The sequence below is a fragment of the Ranitomeya imitator genome, chromosome 8, assembly GCF_032444005.1.
Source record: "Ranitomeya imitator isolate aRanImi1 chromosome 8, aRanImi1.pri, whole genome shotgun sequence".
NCBI classification, from domain to species: Eukaryota; Metazoa; Chordata; class Amphibia; order Anura; family Dendrobatidae; genus Ranitomeya; species Ranitomeya imitator.
This window is the reverse complement of record NC_091289.1, coordinates 120,854,228-120,870,367: the sequence shown is the minus strand read 5'-3', so window position 1 is coordinate 120,870,367 and position 16,140 is coordinate 120,854,228. Positions and strand designations below refer to the sequence as shown.

The 16,140-nt window shown below is 43.9% G+C and overlaps 1 protein-coding gene across 1 annotated transcript in view; it reads left to right on the top strand.

Moving 5' to 3' along the window:
- LOC138647933 (uncharacterized) overlaps positions 1-16,140 on the top strand; it is a 231,689-nt gene that overhangs the window by 154,538 nt on the left and 61,011 nt on the right. The window contains exons 21-22 of the mRNA XM_069737312.1: positions 1,399-1,659; positions 11,010-11,273. Coding sequence (XP_069593413.1) covers positions 1,399-1,659; positions 11,010-11,273 — 525 coding nt within the window. The remainder of the gene's footprint in view (positions 1-1,398; positions 1,660-11,009; positions 11,274-16,140) is intronic.

Genomic DNA, 16,140 nt, shown 5'->3' with positions numbered 1-16,140 from the left:
GGTACTGTTGTGAATTCTGTGGCAGAGCTCCCTCCTGTGGTCACAAGTGGTACTTCGGCTGGTTCTCTCTGTGAGCTTCCGTTGGTGGAGGAAAGTGGTACTGCGGCTTCTGAGTTTCCTTCCTCAGGTGATGTGGTGAAGTCGTTGGGTGCTGCTCTATTTAACTCCACCTAGTGCTTTGATCCTGGCCTCCAGTCAATGTTCTAGTATTGGACCTGTTTCCTCCTGGATCGTTCCTGTGGCCTGCTGCTCTGCATAGCTAAGTTCCTCTTTGCTATTTGTTTGCTGTTTTTTTCTGTCCAGCTTGTCAATTTGTTTTTTACTGCTTGCTGGAAGCTCTGGGACGCAGAGGGTGTACCTCCGTGCCGTTAGTTTGGTACGGAGGGTCTTTTTGCCCCCTTTGCGTGGTGTTTGTAGGGTTTTGTGTTGACCGCAAAGTTACCTTTCCTATCCTCGCTTTGTTCAGAAAGTTGGGCCTCACTTTGCTAAATCTATTTCATCTCTACGTTTGTCTTTTCATCTTAACTCACAGTCATTATATGTGGGGGCTGCCTTTTCCTTTGGGTTATTTCTCTGAGGCAAGGTAGGCTTATTTTCTATCTTCAGGCTAGCTAGTTTCTCAGGCCGTGCCGAGTTGCATAGGGAGCGTTAGGCGCAATCCACGGCTGCCTTTAGTGTGGTTTGAGAGGATTAGGGATTGCGGTCAACAGAGTTCCCACGTCTCAGAGCTCGTTCTTGTTTTTTGGGTTATTGCCAGGTCACTGTATGTGCGCTGACCTCTATGTCCATTGTGGTACTGAATTACCTTTCACAACAGCTCCCTGCCCACTGCACATGAGGGCAATCTGGCCAGGGGCCCCCCGGAGCTTTGGCCAGATTGCCCTCATTACTAGCTGCCCTGCAGGGGCCCCCCAGAGCCTTCAGGCTCCGGTGCATCCGGACCGGTTGAACAGGCGGTATGTCCGCCTATGCTCTCCAGAATTCCTCTCCCGTGCCCTGCCCCAATAGCTCCTATATCCCTTTCCCATTTTTTGTTACTTCTTACTGGGTATACTGGCAGCGCTATTGCTAATAATGGCAGGCACTTGCACTGAGATGGCAGCTGCTCACATGTACATACTAGTATATGGGTGTCCACCGGTCACCTTCAGTGACTCCACATGGTAAGTGTGTCCCAGTGTCAAGAAGCTCAGCATGAGGCAATTCAAAGAGCTAATATTTTTTACACCATTCCCCCCACGTGTTATCTTTTGGGTTTATCTACTCATGCGGTTGCCTGACTGGGCCAGGTAACATGTATATTAGGTAGCTGGATCCCTTATATTAAATAACTATGTAATTATATATACTAATTTGACTGGAATGATTAGGATTACTTGCTTTACCTAAATCTTACAGCCCCGTGCAGCCCGATGTACCTCACCGCGGCACCAGATTGTGGTGTAAAAGAAGCGTCAGTCCGGTGGGAGCCGAGTGCTGGGGCAGTGTCGTATATGGCGGTATTTCATGGGCCTGATGGCAGTGAAGCTTCTTGTGTTTCATCAACCACCTCATGCTCGGTGTCTAATTTACAGTGTGGACAGCTCTACAATGTCACAGTCACAGCAATGGATGGCAGCTGCCACAGCATCACAACTAATGCCACAACAGTTACAACAGGTCAGTGTGTCCAAGAATTTGTACATTTTCATGCTTCTCTATAGCCTTATCTTAATGACATTTCTTAGGATTTTGAAGCATTTCATCTGAAATAATACCATACAGCTCCATGTAACATATGTAACAACATGGGTCAATGCAAAACACACAACAGCATGGACTTGTTCCAATCACCGCTCGATGGTGGACAGAAGAACTGTATTCACATCCAATGGGTGTTTTGTCACAACTATAATCCATTTATAGCACTCAATAACAGATGATGGACACTTAAACCCTGGTCATCAAGGCTGGCATTGTTCACACAAGTCCCCTCTATAATTTGTAAAGCGCTGCAGAATATGTTGGCGCTATATAAATAAAATTATTATTATTTATTATTCACACCGCTGGAGTCAGAGGCGGCTGATTCCTTAGGCCGGCGTCACACTCGGCGTAAGACAATACGGTCCGTATTTTACGGCCGTAATACGCTGAAAAGTCCCCAAAATAGTGGTCCGTATCTCCTCCGTAGGCAGGGTGTGTCAGCGTATTTTGCGCATGGTAATCCGTATGGCATCCGTACTGCGTGTTTTTCTCGCAGGATTGCAAAGCCGACATACGGATATACAAGGGATCCATGTGCTCAAAAAATAATAAAAACATATATACTGTGTATATATACAGTATATATATATATATATATATATATATATATATATATGTTAGTGAGACATATATATATATATATATATATTAATATTTCATCCAGCGTGAGATAGCTTAAAAGCCAGTAATTCAATTGCCAGCTTTTGCTATCTCCTTCAAAAACCCGACATGATTTGAGACATGGTTTACATACAGTAAACCATGTTATATCCCCCTTTTTTTTTGCATATTCCACACTACTAATGTTAGTAGTGTGTAGGTGCAAAATTTGGCCATTCTAGCTATTAAATTAAAGGGTTAAATGGCGGAAAAAATTGGCGTGGGCTCCCGCGCAATTTTCTCCGCCAGAGTAGTAAAGCCAGTGACTGAGGGCAGATATTAATAGCCTGGAGAGGGTCCATGGTTATTGCCCCCCCCCCCCCCCCCGGCTAAAAACATCTGCCCCCAGCCACCCCAGAAAAGGCACATCTGGAAGATGCGCCTATTCTGGCACTTGGCCACTCTCTTCCCATTCCCGTGTAGCGGTGGGATATGGGGTAATGAAGGGTTAATGCCACCTTGCTATTGTAAGGTGACATTAAGCCAGATTAATAATGGAGAGGCGTCAATTATGACACCTATCCATTATTAATCCAATTATATGAAAGAGTTAAAAAAACACACACACATTATTAAAAAAGTATTTTAATGAAATAAACACACCGTTTGTTGTAATATTTTATTGTACGCTCAATCCACTGGCTGAAGACCCTCGCTCTGTGACAAAGAAAAAATAATAAACCAACAATATCCTTACCTTCCGAAGATCTGTAATGTCCCACGTTGTAAATCCATCTGAAGGGGTTAATTTTTTTCACAGCCAGGAGCTCTGCTATAATGCAGCTATGCTCCTGACTGTAAAACCCCAGCGAATGAATGGAAACTAGGTCAATGATCTGTAGTTACCTTCATTCGCGGTGAGGCGCCCTCTGCTGGATGTCCTTCGAGCGTGGGAAAAATTCAGAAAAGTTCCCAGGCTCGAGTTCATATGAGGACAACCAGCAGAGGGCGACTCACCGCGAATGAAGGTAACTACACGTCATTGACCTAGTTTCCATTCGTTCACTGGGGTTTTACAGTCAGGAGCATAGCTGCATTATAGCAGAGCTAAATACTTTTTAATAATGTGTGTGTTTTTTTTAACTCTTTCATACAATTGGATTAATAATGGATAGGTGTCATAATTGACGCCTCTCCATTATTAATCTGGCTTAATGTCACCTTACAATAGCAAGGTGGCATTAACCCTTCATTACCCCATATCCCACCGCTACACGGGAATGGGAAGAGAGTGGCCAAGTGCCAGAATAGGCGCATCTTCCAGATGTGCCTTTTTTGGGGTGGCTGGGGGCAGATGTTTTTAGCCAGGGGGGAAGGCCAATAACCGTGGTGTTATGAACAGGTGATTCAGAACCACAATGGACCTAGTGGTTAAGAGCACACAAAGTGACCGGATAGTTACTAACATAGGACGAGCTCTGAGACGTGGAAACTCTGCTGACCGCAATCCCTAATCCTATCATACCACACTAGAGGTAGCCGTGGATTGCGCCTAACGCTCCCTATGCAAGTCGGCACAGCCTGAGAAACTAACTAGCCCTGAAGATAGAAAAATAAGCCTACCTTGCCTCAGAGAAATTCCCCAAAGGAAAAGGCAGCCCCCCACATATAATGACTGTGAGTTAAGATGAAAATACAAACACAGAGATGAAATAGATTTTAGCAAAGTGAGGCCCGACTTACTGAATAGACCGAGGATAGGAAAGATAGCTTTGCGGCCAGCACAAAAACCTACAAACAACCACGCAGAGGGGCAAAAAGACCCTCCGCACCGACTAACGGTACGGAGGTGCTCCCTCTGCGTCTCAGAGCTTCCAGCAAGCAAGAAAAACCAATATAGCAAGCTGGACAGAAAATATAGCAAACAAAAGTAACACAAGCAGAACTTAGCTTATGCAGGGCAGACCGGCCACAAGAACGATCCAGGAGAGAGCCAGACCAATACTGGAACATTGACTGGAGGCCAGGAACAAAGAACTAGGTGGAGTTAAATAGAGCAGCACCTAACGACTTAACCTCGTCACCTGAGGAAGGAAACTCAGAAGCCGCAGCCCCACTCACATCCACCAGCGGAAGCTCATAGACAGAACCAGCCGAAGTTCCACTCATGACCACAGGAGGGAGCTTGACCACAGAATTCACAACAGTACCCCCCCCCCTTGAGGAGGGGTCACCGAACCCTCACCAGAGCCCCCAGGCCGAACAGGATGAGCCAAATGAAAGGCACGAACCAGATCGGCAGCATGAACATCAGAGGCAAAGACCCAGGAATTATCTTCCTGACCATAACCCTTCCACTTAACCAGGTACTGAAGTTTCCGTCTCGAAATACGAGAATCCAAAATCTTCTCCACTATATACTCCAACTCCCCCTTAACCAAAACCGGGGCAGGAGGATCAACGGATGGAACCACAGGTGCCACGTATCTCCGCAACAATGACCTATGGAATACGTTATGGATGGAAAAAGAAGCTGGAAGAGTCAAACGAAAAGACACAGGATTAAGAACCTCAGAAATCCTGTATGGACCAATGAAACGAGGCTTAAACTTAGGAGAGGAAACTTTCATAGGAATATAACGAGATGACAACCAAAGCAAATCCCCAACACGAAGTCGGGGACCCACACAGCGCCTGCGGTTAGCGAAACGTTGAGCCTTCTCCTGAGACAATGTCAAATTGTCCACCACATGAGTCCAAATCTGCTGCAACCTATCCACCACAGTATCCACACCAGGACAGTCAGAAGACTCAACCTGCCCTGAAGAGAAACGAGGATGGAAACCAGAATTGCAGAAAAACGGCGAAACCAAAGTAGCCGAGCTGGCCCGATTATTAAGGGCAAACTCAGCCAAAGGCAAAAAGGACACCCAATCATCCTGATCGGCAGAAACAAAACATCTCAGATATGTTTCCAAGGTCTGATTGGTTCGTTCAGTCTGGCCATTTGTCTGAGGATGGAAAGCCGAGGAAAAAGACAAATCAATGCCCATCCTAGCACAAAAGGCTCGCCAAAACCTCGAAACAAACTGGGAACCTCTGTCAGAAACGATGATCTCCGGAATGCCATGTAAACGAACCACATGCTGGAAGAACAATGGCACCAAATCAGAGGAGGAAGGCAATTTAGACAAGGGTACCAAATGGACCATCTTCGAGAAGCGATCACAAACAACCCAAATGACCGACATTTTTTGAGAGACTGGGAGAACCAAAATAAAATCCATAGAGATATGAGTCCAGGGCCTCTTCGGGACTGACAAGGGCAAAAGCAACCCACTGGCACGAGAACAGCCACCAAAAGGATCTAGCCACCAAATCTCTGGTACCAAAGATTCCAGGATGACCAGCCAACACCGAACAATGAACCTCAGAGATATCTCTACTCGTCCATTTATCAGGGACAAACAGTTTCTCCGCTGGGCAACGGTCAGGTCTATTACCCTGAAATTTTTGCAGCCCTCGCCGCAAATCAGGGGAGATGGCAGACAAAATTACCCCCTCTTTGAGAATACCCGCCGGCTCAGACAAACCCGGAGAGTCGGGCACAAAACTCCTAGACAGGGCATCCGCCTTCACATTTTTAGAGCCCGGAAGGTACGAAACCACAAAGTCAAAACGGGAGAAAAACAGCGACCAACGAGCCTGTCTAGGATTCAACCGTTTGGCAGACTCGAGATAAGTCACGTTCTTGTGATCAGTCAAGACCACCACGCGATGCTTAGCTCCTTCAAGCCAATGACGCCACTCCTCGAATGCCCACTTCATGGCCAGCAACTCTCGATTGCCAACATCATAATTACGCTCAGCAGGCAAATACTTCCTGGAAAAGAAGGCGCATGGTTTCATCACCGAGCCATCAGAACTTCTTTGCGACAAAACAGCCCCTGCTCCAATCTCAGAAGCATCAACCTCGACCTGGAACGGGAGCGAAACATCTGGTTGACACAACACAGGGGCAGAAGAAAAATGTTGCTTCAACTCTTGAAAAGCTTCCACAGCAGCAGAAGACCAATTGACCACATCAGCACCCTTCTTGGTCAAATCAGTCAACGGTTTAGCAATACTAGAAAAATTATTGATGAAGTGACGATAAAAATTAGCAAAGCCCAGGAACTTTTGCAGACTCTTCAGAGAAGTCGGCTGAGTCCAATCATAAATGGCCTGAACTTTAACAGGGTCCATCTCGATAGTAGAAGGGGAAAAAATGAAACCCAAAAATGAAACCTTCTGAACACCAAAGAGACACTTTGACCCCTTCACAAACAAAGAATTCGCACGCAGGACCTGGAACACCATTCTGACCTGCTTCACGTGAGACTCCCAATCATCCGAGAAGACCAAAATATCATCCAAGTATACAATCAGGAATTTATCCAGGTACTCTCGGAAGATGTCATGCATGAAGGACTGAAACACTGATGGAGCATTAGAAAGCCCGAATGGCATAACCAGGTACTCAAAATGGCCCTCGGGCGTATTAAATGCTGTTTTCCATTCATTGCCCTGTTTAATGCGCACAAGATTATACGCACCACGAAGATCTATCTTGGTGAACCAACCAGCCCCCTTAATCCGAGCAAACAAATCAGACAGCAGCGGCAAGGGGTACTGAAATTTGACCGTGATTTTATTTAGAAGGCGGTAATCAATACAAGGTCTCAGCGAACCATCCTTCTTGGCCACAAAAAAGAACCTTGCTCCCAATGGCGACGACGACGGGCGAATATGACCCTTCTCCAAGGATTCCTTTACGTAACTCCGCATAGCGGCGTGCTCAGGCACAGACAAATTAAACAGTCGACCTTTAGGAAACTTACTACCAGGAATCAAATCGATAGCACAATCACAATCCCTATGCGGAGGTAGAGCACTGGACTTGGGCTCATCAAATACATCCCGGTAATCCGACAAGAACTCTGGGAACTCAGAAGGGGTGGATGATGAAATAGACAGAAATGGAACATCACCATGTACCCCCTGACAACCCCAGCTGGACACAGACATTGATTTACAATCCAATACTGGGTTATGGACTTGTAGCCATGGCAACCTCAACACGACCACATCATGCAGATTATGCAACACCAAAAAGCGAATATCCTCCTGATGCGCAGGAGCCATGCACATGGTCAGCTGGGTCCAGTACTGAGGCTTATTCTTGGCCAAAGGCGTAGCATCAATTCCTCTCAATGGAATAGGATACTGCAAGGGCTCCAAGAAAAACCCACAGCGCCTAGCATACTCCAAGTCCATCAAATTCAGGGCAGCGCCTGAATCCACAAATGCCATGACAGAATAGGATGACAAAGAGCAGATCAAAGTAACGGATAAAAGAAATTTCGACTGTACCGTACCAATGGTGGCAGACCCAGCGAACCGCTTAGTACGCTTAGGACAATCGGAGATAGCATGAGTGGAATCACCACAGTAAAAACACAGCCCATTCCATCGTCTGTGTTCTTGCCGTTCAGCTCTGGTCAAAGTCCTATTGCATTGCATAGGCTCAGGTTTATGCTCAGATAATACCGCCAAATGATGCACAGTTTTACGCTCACGTAAGCGTCGATCGATCTGAATGGCCAAAGACATAGACTCATTCAGACCAGCAGGCATAGGAGATCCCACCATCACATCCTTAAGTTCTTCAGAGAGACCCTTTCTGAAAATTGCTGCCAGAGCACATTCATTCCATTGAGTGAGCACAGACCACTTCCTAAATTTCTGACAATATATCTCTATCTCATCCTGACCCTGACACAGAGCCAGCAAGATTTTCTCTGCCTGATCCACTGAATTAGGTTCATCATAAAGCAACCCGAGCACCAGAAAAAACGCATCAATATCACATAATGCAGGATCTCCTGGCGCAAGGGAAAATGCCCAGTCTTGAGGGTCGCCACGTAATAAAGAAATAATGATCTTTACTTGTTGAACTGGGTCACCAGAGGAGCGGGGTTTCAAAGCCAGAAATAGTTTACAATTATTTTTGAAATTCAGGAACTTAGCTCTATCTCCAGAAAATAACTCAGGAATAGGAATTTTAGGTTCTAACATAGGATTCTGAACCACTAAATCTTGAATGTTCTGAACACTTATAGTGAGATTATCCATCAAAGAGGACAGACCTTGAATGTCCATGTCTACACCTGTGTTCTGAACCACCCTGATGTAAAAGGGAAAAGAAAAACAAAACACAGTGCAAAGAAAAAAAAATGGTCTCAGAACTTCTCTTTTCCCTCTATTGAGAAGCATTAGTACTTTGGGCCTCCAGTACTGTTATGAACAGGTGATTCAGAACCACAATGGACCTAGTGGTTAAGAGCACACAAAGTGACCTGATAGTTACTAACATAGGACGAGCTCTGAGACGTGGAAACTCTGCTGACCGCAATCGCTAATCCTATCACACAACACTAGAGGTAGCCGTGGAGCGCTCCTGACCAGACCTAGGCGCCTCGGGCACAGCCTGAGAAACTAGCTAGCCCTGAAGATAGAAAAATAAGCCTACTTCGCCTCAGAGAAATTCCCCAAAGGAAAAGGCAGCCCCCCACATATAATGACTGTGAGTAAAGATGAAAATACAAACACAGAGATGAAATAGATTTTAGCAAAGTGAGGCCCGACTTACTGAAGAGACCGAGGATAGGAAAGATAGCTTTGCGGTCAGCACAAAAACCTACAAACAACCACGCAGAGGGCGCAAAAAGACCCTCCGCACCGACTAACGGTACGGAGGTTCTCCCTCTGCGTCCCAGAGCTTCCAGCAAGCAAGAAAAACCAATATAGCAAGCTGGACAGAAAATATAGCAAACAAAAGTAACACAAGCAGAACTTAGCTTATGCCGGGCAGACAGGCCACAAGAACGATCCAGGAGAGAGCCAGACCAATACTGGAACATTAAATAGAGCAGCACCTAACGACTTAACCTCGTCACCTGAGGAAGGAAACTCAGAAGCCGCAGCCCCACTCACATCCATCAGCGGAAGCTCATAGACAGAACCAGCCGAAGTACCACTCATGACCACAGGAGGGAGCTTGACCACAGAATTCACAACACCGTGGACCCTATCCAGGCTATTAATATCTGCCCTCAGTCACTGGCTTTACTACTCTGGCGGAGAAAATTGCGCGGGAGCCCACGCCAATTTTTTCCGCCATTTAACCCTTTAATTTAATAGCTAGAACGGCCAAATTTTGCACATACACACTACTAACATTAGTAGTGTGGAATATGCAAAAAAATGGGGATATGAGATGGTTTACTGTATGTAAACCATGTCACATATCATGTCGGGTTTAGGAAGGAGATAGCAAAAGCCGGCAATTGAATTACTGGCTTTTAAGCTATCTAGCGCTGGATGAAATATTAATATATATACATATATGTGTCTCAATGACTATATATATATATATATATATATATATATATATATATATATATATATATATATATATATATATATATAAATATACCTATTCTATGTGTACACATTTATTCCACCTATTCTATTGTAAACTGTCAGTGTGATTTTACTGTACACCGCACTGAATTGCCGGCTTTTCTCGCTAACACCGCTGCGTATTTCTCGCAAGTCACACTGCTGGTAATCCATATTTTTCTCGCCCCCATTGACTTTCATTGGCGGATTTTTTGCGCAATACGGTGACAAACGCAGCATGCTGCGATTTTCTACGGCCGTAGAAAGCCGTATAATACGGATCAGTAAAATACGGCAGATAGGAGCTGGGGCATAGAGAATAATTGGGCTGTGTGTAATGCGTGTTTTACGGACGTATTTAATGCGCTCATACGTCCGTAAAACTAGCTAGTGTGACGCCGGCCTTAAGAGGCCCATGCTTGTTAATGAATCAGGCTCACCACTAACCTTAGTATAGTCACTGACTGGAGTAGGATGTGTGGTATAGGAAACGCCACAGCTCATCAACAATTAAATGAGCTTGCATCATCATGCCACATTCTCCCCAGGTCCACTCATTTTGGCCAAAACTGTGGGAAAACAATAAAAGTCGCTACATTATAACGCAACCTCACATTGTGCAAAAAATTTTCGACTTTTTAAAGTGTTTTACTTCAGATTTCTGACGTAAACACTTTAATGAATCGGGGCCCATAACTCGTATGTTTGCACTTTTATTCCGTTTGACCTCATTACATATAGCAGTGATACTGGAGCAATTTACCAGTAAAATGTGAGGGACGGAAATCAAAAAGTCTGACATGATCACCTCGTGAAACTGAGCACAGGACCTCTGCCCGCTTACATGCCCATCAAATGGATACTATGGATTGAAGTGACCCATGAAACTGCTGCAGCGCTAGTAACTGGCAATTATTATTAGTGACTGGGACAAAATACAGATGTTATTGCACCTTTCTAATAACTAAGGTGGTCATATCCTTACACAGCAGCTAATACCAGCCCTTCATTCATGGCCCTAGATGAAAATACTTTAGATTATAAAACTATTAATATATAAATGGTATACAGTATATAAATGTATAGTGTGTGTGTATACATACTGTGAATAACGTGTGATATTCCAGATTGCTTCCCTAATGTTCTTACTTCATTCACAGCCCCGTGCATGCCCACCAACGTTGAGGCCAACATAGACTGCTCGGCACTGGACCTCATAAATGTTACCTGGTCTCCCAGCAGAGGGGCAGTATCCTATGCAGTGGTGGCCACTGGGAATAATGGACACACTCTGTCATGTAACACAACCACAAACATGTGTGCTATCAAAGGCGCTCGCTGTGGATATACTTATACGGTGTTGGTTACATCCTGGAACTCACAGTGCGGCAGTGATGTTGCCACCGAAGCTACTACTGAGACAGGTGATCACATAAAGTGCCATCTGAGCATTTAGGCTGTGTGCACACGTTGCGTTTTTTTGCTATAAAAACGCATACATTATGCATCCCATCATTTAGAATGCATTCCGCAATTTTTGTGCACATGATGCGTTTTTTTCCCGCTATTTAATGCATTGGGAAGCTCCGGAAAAAATGCATCAAAAACGCAAAAAAAACGCATGCGGATTTCTTGCAGAAAATGTCCAGTTTTGCTTAGGAAATTTCTGCAAGAAATCCTGAACGTGTGTTTATTACTTAGGCCTCATTCAGGCATCCGTTTTTCTCGTACGAGTGTTATCTGTGTTTTTCACTGACAGCACTCATTCCTATGATAGTCTATTGGGCTGTTCACATGTCCGAATTCCTTGGGACGAGTGATCTATTTTAAAAAAAACTGAGACATTTCCGATTTTGATCCTATGGTCGAATTAAAATTGGCAACACAAGTCTGTAAAGCGGTAGAAAAAAAATCGGACTGTGCTCGGATGACATTCCAGTACAGTCTGATTTTCAGAGTGTCAGAATGGAGAAGATGGAGAAACTTTTATTTTCTTCACATGTGAGAAAAATTGATGACACTCAGCCCACACTCAAAGTCTGATCAAAATAATAAGTCTATTTTTTTCGTGCATGGGAAATACTGATGTCTGGATAAGCCTTTATTCAAAGACCACATAGGAAAATGCCCCTGCTTCTATACTGGGGTCTGTGCACGTACCCATACAATCGGCTGAAGTCCTGCCGGTGTTCACAGCATCCCAACCAGTGTCAGATTGCTAAACTCACAAAGGGCCACTGAATTCATTACTGCTAAAATCATGGGAAAAGATATAAAATACACATATCCGCATACATCGCCATAGGTGGAAAACCACAGACGGCACCCTGACGAGTATGACGCCATCTGTAGAATAAGAAGTTGTATCAAATCTTTACTAGAGAAAATGTATGAAAAAATGATAAAAGATAACATTGCACTGAGGGCTGAGAACATGGGAATGGAAATATGTTCCTAGATACATGTGAACGGACTGATTTACTGATCAGTAGTGAACACTATCACATTGGTAAACTTGTACTGAACTCAGTGAATTTTTAGTGTTTTGGCTCTTTTTACGCAAAACATATATAGCTGGATTTCAGTGCCATGGGGAGATTAATATGGATCCCCGAGCAAAGTCCCCTCCACCAGCAGCATGGCATGACAATACTTGTCATCCTATCGGGCACCCTCCGTCATCACCCCTGATTCCTGCCGATAATCCACTAATCATCTTCCAGCTGGAGATGCCACTGCCTCACAGGCACAGTGCCCTTGTGGAGATCAGAGGGCAGACCCATGTATAAAACCAGGAGGAAGGACATTGTGCTTCTGCTGGCTGCATTGTGTTTGCTGAATTAAACAAATAAATAATTTGGGTCAGCTGACATCTATTAAGGTTCCCATACGGTAGGGCACAGGGGTAAGTATACAACCGAAAAAGAGAAGTGTGCCTGGAGCAAAGTACACCAGTGTCTTAATGAGAAAATAAACGAAAAGCAGACAGACAACAAAGAAAATCCGTGGGTGAGTTAATCGACAAATGTATCACTAGAGTTCATAAGTACATGTGTATTGGGGTTTACCAGAAATGAATAAAAATGAGGTAACGCCACAAACCAGCTGACTAGTCTGTTATTGTCTGTATACATGTACACAAAGCCTTGAGTATGGCATGTTTTTCTGGATCCCTTTCAACGGTCCATATCAATAGTAATAATATTAAGGAAATAATAAGTCCAGATAGGGGATTAAATCCAGTATACAGACAACAATCAGTGTGATCGGCTCACCCACCAAGAGACCCAACACATGTTTCACCACAGCTTCATCAGGGGGATGTGCTTTCTGAGACAAATGGGTCTGCTCCCAGACCAATAAGATGGCCCGTGCAGCTATGAGCTTTTACCCCCATGATTCTTAGGTGCAATTTTTCAGGCGATCTGTATTTCTTCCCACAGGTATATCCCTTCAGCAATGGCCATTAACCTGTTTTTGCATACTTCAGGCATTTGAATCAGGCTGGTCCTTCTATTTTTGGTAACCGCTCCCCTTTACAGACCTTTTTACTTTGGGTACTTTATATACTCTTTCTTCATACTAGACGCCTTACTGATTATTTGGGCAGTCTTATACACAGGGATTTGGTTTCAGCTGACTCTCAGTATTAGAGACAACTTCTTTGCACCTTGATCAAGTTGCTGTCTTGTTTGTTGTGATTACTATATGGTTTGATATATGTTTATTGTTATACATTGCTATACATTGTCATTTTTATACCTTATCCTTTTTGGCATCTGGATCTGTGATCCCATCGCTATGTCATTTTAATTGTTTTTATACCCACTTATTTGCTTTGTCAGTAATTACAGTTGTGCTCAAAAGTTTATATACCCCGGCAAAATTTTTTATTTCTTGGCCTTTTTTCAGAGAATATGAATGATAACACGAAAACTTTGTCTCCACTCATGGTTAGTGGTTGGGTGAAGCCATTTATTGTCAAACTACTATGTTTTCTCTTTTTTAAACCATAATGACAACCCAAAACATCCAAATTACCCTGATCAAAAGTTTACACACCCTGGTGATTTTGGCGTGGTAACAAGCACAGAAGCTGACACAAATGGGTTTGAATAGCTATTATTCAAAACATTTAACTCCCTCCTCCGCCCCCCACTGCCCCCTCCAACCTCCCTCATCTCTGCTGAGGACTTTGCCACACACTTTAAAAAATAAGATCGACCAGGGGGGCGTGGCCTGAGCTCTGGCGATGTAGGAGGTAAGAGCTCTGAGCTCCCACTAAAGAACCCAAAAAGCGACGAAAAAAATCCACAAGAGGCATTTATTTATTATTTTTATTGAGTTATTATCCCTCTACAACAGAATTGGAACATTTTAATGTCAAAAATGCTTTCAATCAATAATTTTTACTTCATAGAATGTAGGAAATAAAACCGGAGACAACATTTGAAAAGCGGAGGGATACCTTTACCTATTTTTTTTTTTTTCTCACACCAGAATTCAACTTTAAGGTCAGTGCTTGCATTTTCCACCTAAGAGCCAATTGGACAGTTATCCCTGGTCATTTGGGTGCCCATATTGCTGAGATTTCTTTTTATTTGGGTCTCTTGTGCACTGAAACAGCATTCTTCCCTATGGTGTAAAGGCAGAGGGATACCCACTTCATATATTTTTTGACTGTAGGATATAATTAAATTGATGACCAGTGCACCTAGTTTTCACTGAGTGGACAACTTAGATTTATCATCCTGTCATTTTGACACATATATCTGAAAGATTAGAGCTGGCACAACCGAGATTTACCAGTAAAACCCGGCTGGAATACTGCACAGCTTAACAGCACTCTCACCTGAGGTAGAAAGTAGTTCCGGCAGCTCCATTTGACTTACTGCGGCAAGCTCCTGCTTCAGCAAGATTATAGATCCAGGAGCGCTTCAGGTACCTGCTTCCACGCCGACCATCAATACAGATACATTGCTTATCTAAGATCAAAGGGGCTGAATTGTCTGAAGACAGAACACCGAAGGAGACTGCAATTTTGGAACACCAGAAAGGAGGAGGATAGTTTTGTTTTTTTTTTCGTTTTTTTTTTTTTTTTTTAAAAAGCACCCAACATTGTAGGATCCTGTTTCCCTATCAACCAGATAAGAATCTCAAGGTGAAGACATTTTGAAACAATAAAGGCGACTCTGGTTGCCTGGGTGGTGTCTTGGGATTCAGTCCCATAAGGAATTGACGGCTTTCAGAGAACTTTAAAGGTTACTTGTACCTAGAATGCAAAGGGAGAGGATTTAGGTGTTGTATATAGACCATCTCATAAATAGTGCCTTATAAGTTTATACCTTATACTTCCTATTTCATTTTGGTTAGTGACATCTAAGCCCCATATATATTTAATTAGGGGACTTATAAGTGTCCTATGATACATAATATTAATTAACTGCAGCTCAGAGCCTTGTTCTTTTAATATATAACAATCTGGTCAGAGACTTTACTCCCCTTATCTTCTAATCCTACTGTCATCCATAGGCTCAGCTCTGTTAAGGTACCTTCACACATAACGATATTGTTAACGATATCGTTGCTATTTGTGACGTAGCAACGATATCGTTAATGAAATCGTTATGTGTGACAGCGACCAACGATCAGGCCCCTGCTGGGAGATCGTTGGTCGCTGAACAAAGTCCAGAACTTTATTTCGTCGCTGGACTCCCTGGAGACATCGCTGGATCGGCGTGTGTGACACCGATCCAGCGATGTCTTCACTGGTAACCAGGGTAAACATCGGGTAACTAAGCACAGGGCCGCGCTTAGTAACCCGATGTTTACCCTGGTTACCATGCTAAAAGTAAAAAAAAACAAACAGTACATACTTACCTACCACTGTCTGTCCTCCAGCGCTGCGCTCTGCTCTCCTCCTGCACTGGCTGTGAGCCGGAAAGCAGAGCGGTGACGTCACCGCTCTGCTTTCCGGCTCACAGACAGTACAGGAGGAGATGCTTCACAAATTGATCTGTAAAAATGAAAAAGTACTTTTTTTTCACAAAAAAATTCTTTTCGCCTCAATTTTTTCATTTTCACATGGGCAGTAGGATAAAATGGATCATAAAATTTGTTGGGCAATTTCTCCCGAGTACGCCGATACCTCATATGTGGGGGTAAACCACTGTTTGGGCACTCGGCAGGGCTCGGAAGGGAAGGCGCGCCATTTGACTTTTTGAATGGAAAATTAGCTCCAATTGTTAGCGGACACCATGTCGCGTTTGGAGAGCCCCTGTGTGCCTAAAC